The following is an 8,194-nucleotide window of genomic DNA, read 5'->3' on the forward strand; positions in this document are numbered from 1 at the left end:
CAAGTACGAACCGAGGCGTTACAAAGCTTTAACTAGGTAATTTCGTTGGTGATTAGAAGATATTGAAGGAGTCATAAACAGTACTTGGTACACCTTGCGCTCAGGTCAAAACTTGTACTTGTGATTCCCATCAGAAGAGTGCATTGAGTTGCGGGGAAATGTCGCACATGCGCGGCGCAACGACCACCGCCCTTTAACAAAGATATTCGGTTGAATAATCACATTTTTATGTATTTAAAATTCTCTCTGTCAGTTATAAAAGAGCATTGGCTCGACAACGTAATATAAAATTAAGTTCAAGTTCGTGTTTAGTGTCATTAAAGTAGTATATAATTGTATAGCGTTTCGATACTATAAAACCGTGGATTTGTTATTAGAGGAATAATACTGTAAAATGACTAATTTTCACTGGGTTTAAATTTCACTGATTTGCCATTTCAGGCATATTCAGTGGGTTTTAAATTCACGGTTTTATCATTTAGATAATGTGTTCTATGCTAAATTTTACATATTCACTGGGTTTTAATTTAGCGCATTTTCCAGTCAGCGAAATAAGCCAAATTAAAACCCAGTGAATAATTAAGCCCTTTACAGTAAACGTCATCAAAAGGAGTTCGTCAACTATTTATTTTGTGTGTGAATCGTAAAGACATATTAGTACATGTATATATGCTTAGAGTATTGGTTGACTAGTGTGTCTGTTTGTCGGTCTCTTTGCATGTCTGTCTCTTGGTCGACTACTTAATGTTGACGTTCTTTTGGTAGGGATTATCGGTAACGACATATCTCAATGTGGTTAAAATCTACACATTTTCTTTAGAAGTACTTTCTGTCATACATAAATTGTATGCATATCCACGATGTTGATCGATTTCCTTCTTCGGCGGCACTGGTGTTAACTTCTACCTGTTGTACTAAGTAGTTGAAATCGTCAACCGGTACTACCGACACCGTTCTTTCACAGTTTAATTGGATTTCTACTGGACAACCTCCCTTTTCAATACTCGGGTAAGACATGCGAAGTCTGTGACTTGAGTTTTGGATTTGTTTCCCTACACTCGTGGATTTCTAATGGAATACATTTATACTAGTATATATGCAAGATATATTATTAAAGATAATTCCGGTGTTTTCCTCATTTATGCCTGCTGGTAGGGGGCGCTACTACATAGAAGTGCGCCATCATCGGCAAACAAATTCTAAATTCTGGTCACCTGATAAATGAATGAACTGTATTCGACCTCTGGTACAAGATGCATGCCGATCGCTGTTATAGAGGTTATCATATGCAACACGACTACGATCCTATAATGTGATATCAACGGGCAAAGGTTACACCAACAAATACACGCATGTAACTGAACTTTCAGTCAAACGAATAACAGAAAATGGCAGCCAACACAGGGTAAGTTTTAGCTGCATTTCTGTGTCGTGGTTCGTTTTTAATCGTCCTGCTCGTAGGGCATCTAATATCTATGACGGAGGATATGTGTGCATGTGCTTCAGATAGAAGTAGGAGGGCGCCAAACACACTGACATTGAAAATAGAACGTGTCCTAAATGTGATACAGCTGGATTATATCTAGAAGTCGAGGAGCTTTTTCTTATCAGATACAAACAATATGATATATTTAACAATCTAAGTATGCAAAAGAAATGAGACAGACCAAGATAAACTGATTACTTTACTAACAAACAAATCAGAAAAACACAGATCAGTTAAATTCATTGATAACTGTTTCAAACAAAGGGAGAAGAATATAAAATTCAGACAGCAACCGATATCACAAAAATTAAGTAATTCTCATTCTATAGAGCTTGTTCTGTCGTGATTTTGTGTTTCTTATCTTTATTGTCATGTAATCAAATGGTAATGACGATATGAGTTCTATATAGATTATTATTATTATATTTATAATTAAATTATCATTTCCTATTTTTATGCAATGCAACATTCCACTTAAGATATCATTTTTACTCTGATTTGATCAAAATAGTCTTGAATATCGATGAAGGCCAAACACTAACGAATTGCTTTCTCTCAGGGGGTTTAATATGAATTATGAGTAGGGGGACATTGTTTTTAAAGAGGTACGAAAATTTCTTAAACATCTTTGTAAACACAGAAATGAAAGTAGTATGAATTCACCATGAGATCTATTGTCAATTTTATTTTTATTCAGTCTCAATTATGAATGATTTTTTTTTTTTTTTTGTTTGCCGGTCATTCTGATCAGAATTATCTCAATCAATATTATTATTTTAATCAGATTGCTGTTCATTCCAACACAACTATATGTATGACCTGTCATTTGTATTAATTGCAAGAATGATAAAAAGGCTTTCCTGATTGATTTGCATATGCAAATGATCAGTGGCCACTTGATGACATATCCTGATGTTGTGAAGTTAATTACTCAAATTATTTTTAATTTCTTGCACAATTAATAATTAAAATACGATGGGATTTGTTTAATAAAGATCCTTCATGACGTACAGTTAAAAGAACTGGTATTTTAATATAAAATTAAATATCTTCTAATATCTTGTTTGCAATTCCTGTTTTTTGTACAGAAAACTAGCTGGCAGGACGATCTTTATCACCGGTGCAAGTCGTGGAATTGGTAAAGCCATAGCTTTGAAAGCTGCTAGAGATGGAGCTAATATTGTGATAGCTGCAAAGACTGATAAACCACATCCTAAGTTACCCGGGACTATCTACACTGCTGCAAAGGAAAGTGAGTACTCACAATAAATTATTTAATATACCTGAGTTGTTATACAGCACCATAAAAAGCAGAAGACATGTTGTATGTATAGCATTTACTCAAAATAACAAAAAAAGTCAAACCATGAATTGTACAATTAATTCAGCATAAAAGCCTGATCAAACTCCCAATAAAACTGTCATCCCAAAAATTACATTAAATAATCCTGTATTAAACTGTTTACATCCCTAAAATACCAGACTGATTCGTGCAAAACAAAGACAAGCATTAGTAATGATAAATTCAAATAATAATCAATTTAATCTAAACATCTAAAATCTTTGCCAAAAAAGACGTCAGCACACCAGTCTATCCCAAAAAATTGGAAGGAGGGATTAGTTCATGATTCAACATGCAGCATATGCATTATTATATTATAGCATTGTCAATACCAGTGAATTTTATGACATCATTGCCACAGATTATTTGTGATAATGTATTGCATTATTGAGCATTAAGGCCCCGTACCATGCATAGGAATAGAATGTTGAGTTCGGAAAACAAATAAAGAAACATGTATTAAATAATAAGGGGAATTATAGGGTGAAAACAATTAAAATCAAAACTGAAAATGAGTAACTCTGAGCTATATGAAAAATAATTTGTTGTTCTTAATTTACATAAAAAATGTCATTCCAGCCATAACAACAAACACAAATTGTCGTCTGGCCAATCCCAACTTCTAACATCATGTTAGATAGGAGTTCCAAGTTTGTCTATTTTTTTTATACGTGTACATTATTGTTTAAATACAGTAATATTAAAATATTCTTGTCCTTGTCAATTTTCATCTTTAACACATTATCCACATTCAAATAAATACAAAATTATATATTTATAATCAAAGCACTGATTTTTTTTATCTGCATATTGTTCTTAATTTTCAGTTGAAGATGCTGGAGGAAGATGTCTGCCATGTGTCGTTGATGTTCGCAATGAATCCCAGATCCAAGCCGCTGTGGATGCAGCAGTCGAAAAGTTTGGTGGGATTGATATTTTAATTAACAATGCGAGTGCGATAAGTCTAACTAACACAGAGTATACAACTATGAAAACTTATGATTTGATGATGAATATCAATACTCGTGGAACGTTCCTAACGTAAGTAACATGGCATTTAAAGATTATTTAGTTTTAAAATTCTAAAATTATAGATTAAAGACCAGGAGTTGAAATTAAGGCCTGTCTACTCATACAGGCACATTTTTGCGAGGTCAAATAAATGCCCAAAGTGCCTGTTCCTGTGAACACTGCGTTTCCCGAAATCGATTGAGTCACAATCACAGAATTGTGCTTTTTTTGGGGTCTATCGAATTTCATCTGATATGGTAATCATGCAAAAAATTGTAGGTGATCCTCTTGTTTTTTTTTACCTTGCCCGTACCATCAAAGATGGAAGGGAAAGGTATATTAAGGGAAAAAATTTCTGTCCGGCGTTGTCGTCGCGTTGTCGTCATCGTTAATAATTGTGATTTTGTGCACAATAACTTTACTAATTCTATTCCAAACTTTATCAAACTTGGTCAACTTATTCATCAGTATAAAGCTATTGCTGAGGTAAATAGTCTCTCTTCCCTTGATTATTATCACCATGTTTTTGTCGCCAAAATGATTCACGTCCCAAATTTGGATTCCCTAGTGTCTCTAATAAGCAACCTATCTAACAGCTGGGTTGAATTATTGATATCACAAAAAAATCATGGTAGATTGACCTCAACCTTTTTTTGCTCGGGATGCAAAGACGATAAGACTCGATTTTCAAGAACACAGGTTTCTTATGTTTTTAAGTTCGTTGTTGTTTTGGGTGAGTATAGAACATGTTCTGTTCCAATAAAAGATTTTGATATACCAGTCAAACAATTTTAATAAATAAATTCCTTACTGGAATGTCTACTGTAGCCCTGTACTCTCAAAATTTGACAGTGGCACAGGGGCAAAATGGACTTCCTGTTCAACGCATCTTTGATTGTAGCAATAATGTTCACGTCACTGTACGTACAAATGCACTTGACAACATTCACTTTCAGACCACTAGGCAAATAGGTGGAAATACCAATTACATCAGTCTTGAAAATTGATGATTCGATTGATGGCTGGAACAGTTGTATTTAGTGTTCATTTCCATGCAATTACAATTCTCAATTTCTATGTGTAAAATCATATCGCTGGTGTGGACGACAATTGCTGACAGATTGCTTTGATTCTGCATCTCTCCCGGTACAGGCTACTGACTTTTAGCTTTATTTTTTACTATTCTGACATTTTCTTGGTCACATTTTGTATATACCAGTCAGACACTGAAAGCAAGTAAACGGTCTGGGACATAGTCAACATGGGACTCTGAATAACAGGTAGGGCCGGCCGGAAGATAGCGTCATCATACAGTATTGATGAACCAAATTTGTATGCTTCCGAACAATTCTATAATCATGCTGGAGAACACAGAATTCAAGTACTGGAAACTTTCAAGTACATAGTGTAGTCAAATCAGTAAGAAATGGATACCATGGACCCTATGGTATACACAAAAATGTAACTACATCAGTGATACACAATTTCTTTTTTCAAAGCAAAGTTAGAAACTAGGGGGCATTATCAGAGCATGGGTCATATTTAGAAACTCCTGCAAGAGCAACTGCACAAATTAACAATTAGGGGTGAATTAACAGCTTCTAAGATGGTATTTCCAGGTTTGCACCAGTTGTTAAAGACACATAAAACATAAATCCTCAACTGCGATGAAAGTACCACTTACTGCGAAAGCTACTCATCGCGAAGCTACTAGTTCACGAAATAACATTTCTTTTTTTCAGTTCCAAGCTGTGTTTACCTCATTTATTGAAGGGTAGAAATCCTCATATACTAAATATTAGTCCTCCTATTAACATGAATCCAGATTGGTTTAAGAATCATGTTGGTGAGTGTGCATTACTTTGTTACTTGGGATATTGTGGATGTAAGAACACTACATATATATGTATATGTATTACATCCTCAATAGAATTCTATTTTGTCAATACATCACATATATATATGTAATACTATTTGCTGCGACTCACAATTTACTTAATGTGTTTTTCACTAGCCTACACAATGGCTAAATATGGGATGTCAATGTGTGTGCTGGGAATGACTGAAGAATTCAGATCTGATGGTATAGCGGTCAATGCACTCTGGCCAAGAACTGGTAACTATATACAAATACTTACCGGTATATCATATGCATGGTATCTGCATACAACCATTCAGTAAGACTATACAAATACAATGTAACAATATTGTTCAGAGGATTTGAACAAGCGTCATCTGTTTGATGGAAGATCCTAATTAAAATAATATTACCGGTATACTGATTGTGGGAAAATAATTAATATTATTGATTGATTGATTGATTACAGATAAACCCCAAATTACATTGATTGTATACAGGATCATATGATTTATTATGAAGACAAATACATCACTGTCATTTACAGTCCAGTATTATATATGCATGTGATGCTTGAAATAAATAAATATTGTTCATGGTTTTTATTTTGTAGCAATAAGAACAGCTGCACTTAACATGATTGGTGGAGAAGAAATGAACAAAATGAGTCGTAAAGTAGAAATTATGGCGGATGCCGCATATGTGATGCTTACAAAATACAGTAGAGAATTTACTGGAAACTTCTGTATTGATGATGATGTATTAGCTGATGTTGGTGTCACTGATTTTGAGCAGTATGCTGTTTGTCCAGGTGAGTAGATGATTTAATAAAACCTAAATAAATTTTAAATGTTTTTGTGTACCAGAGAAAAGTAAACAATGATGCGACTGTTCTTCTAAGCATAACACCATAGCCCTCAGGCATTACATGTTTGAATATTGTGTAAATACTTGAATATTTAGAAATTTTACCATGTACTAGGTAGAATTTCAAAATTAATTTTCTTCTAAAGTTGCAACTGATCACAGAATTGTGCTTTTTTTGAATCTATCAAATTTCATCTGGTATGGTGATCATGCCAAAAATTGTAGGTGAACCTCTTGTTTTTTATGACTGATGGCCATGATGTTCAGTTACTCTGGAATGCAATGGCTGTTTCATTTTTTTCCTAACACATGTGCAATATACCAATTAATTCATATTTATTCATTTACATCTACAATTAAAGATGTCCAACCTTATTTTTTATTCACAAAGCATTATGTACTTTTTTTAATACAGTGATAATTACATTTCAGTTTATGTAATCACACTGTGTTTAATGATGTACTATTGGTTAGAAATATGTTTCATTGATGGGCACACAGATCTTATTTCACCAGACTCTTATGTTCCACCATCTTTTGAAAAATTCGTAGAAGTACTAAGTTGAAAAATCACGGAATGATCTTCTACAATGTTTGGCTGCTTATTTTCATGTGATAAATTGTCTTGAATATTTACTTTGCAATGCATTATGGGTGAATGGTCTTTGATTATATGAATGATCACATATATAACTGTACAATACAATTTTTGTTCTTAATTCGTATAACTTCTTGGTATTACACCAAAGGTAATATATAAATAGGTTATTCAGTTCTACTGAAATCAATTATGTTAAACTTTGTTTATCTTAGGTTCAACTCTCACACCAGACTTTTTCTTGGACTTGGCTGAAGGAACTGCGAGGAAAATGTCATCTAAGCTTTGAGAATTTAACTTTAATTTTTGCAGAAATATATATTATTGTTGTACCTAGAACATGTTTGTTTGTTTGCTTTTATCATGTCATTTCTCAAATTATTGAGCTTATAGTCTTTTATGGGAATATTCCTTTAAAACAATATTTTTCAAACCTGATAGTGATACAATTGTACATAAATATCAACTATTACGAATTCAGATCAGCTGTGACTTCTTTGAGATTACAAACTACAGCCTCATAGCTGCTAATTTACATTAGATAATTGTTTTCTAATTGGTGATGTCAGTATTTTACTGTTTCATGTGTTATGATGTGTAAATAATTACAATATGCGCATAATAAATGTATTTTCTTTCGCAATAATGATTTCAATTACTGTGCAAAAAAGTCACACTGTATGGTTGTCACTTGTGTTGACAAGTAAATTAATATTTACATTATATGCAAAATAAAAATCAATCTATCTATTTTTGAACTTCACATTTAAAAACATTGCAACTGAAAGTGACACTTAATAGCCACATTTGGAAACATTTCAACTGAAAGTGACATTTAATGGCCACATTTGGAAAATTGTAACTGGAAGTGACACTTAATGGTCATATTTGGAAACATTGCAACTGGGAGTGGATCATAGCCACATTTGACAACATTGTATGTAACTGAAAGTGACATTTAATGACCACATTTGATAACATTGTAACAGGAAGTGACACTTAATGTCCACATTTGGAAAATTGCAACTGGGA

General features: G+C 33.3%; 1 protein-coding gene across 1 annotated transcript; it reads left to right on the forward strand.

The window, feature by feature from the left end:
- Positions 1 to 1,247: 1,247 nt before the first annotated feature.
- LOC100370770 (hydroxysteroid dehydrogenase-like protein 2) lies at positions 1,248 to 7,808 on the forward strand. Its single transcript, XM_085503847.1, has 7 exons — positions 1,248 to 1,405; positions 2,575 to 2,738; positions 3,656 to 3,869; positions 5,582 to 5,685; positions 5,854 to 5,955; positions 6,311 to 6,508; positions 7,378 to 7,808. Exons 1-7 carry the CDS (start codon positions 1,389 to 1,391, stop codon positions 7,449 to 7,451), a joined length of 873 nt encoding a protein of 290 aa, XP_085359973.1. The 5' UTR covers positions 1,248 to 1,388; the 3' UTR covers positions 7,452 to 7,808.
- Positions 7,809 to 8,194: the final 386 nt, after the last annotated feature.

Source organism: Saccoglossus kowalevskii, chromosome 9 (genome assembly GCF_978046115.1).
Source record: "Saccoglossus kowalevskii chromosome 9, keSacKowa6.1, whole genome shotgun sequence".
Classification (NCBI taxonomy): domain Eukaryota; kingdom Metazoa; phylum Hemichordata; class Enteropneusta; family Harrimaniidae; genus Saccoglossus; species Saccoglossus kowalevskii.

Coding starts and splice junctions, on each gene's coding strand:
- LOC100370770 (XM_085503847.1), top strand. Junction 2,739..3,655: donor CTACACTGCTGCAAAGGAAA/GTGAGTACTCAC, acceptor CTTAATTTTCAG/TTGAAGATGCTGGAGGAAGA. Junction 5,956..6,310: donor TGCACTCTGGCCAAGAACTG/GTAACTATATAC, acceptor TTTATTTTGTAG/CAATAAGAACAGCTGCACTT.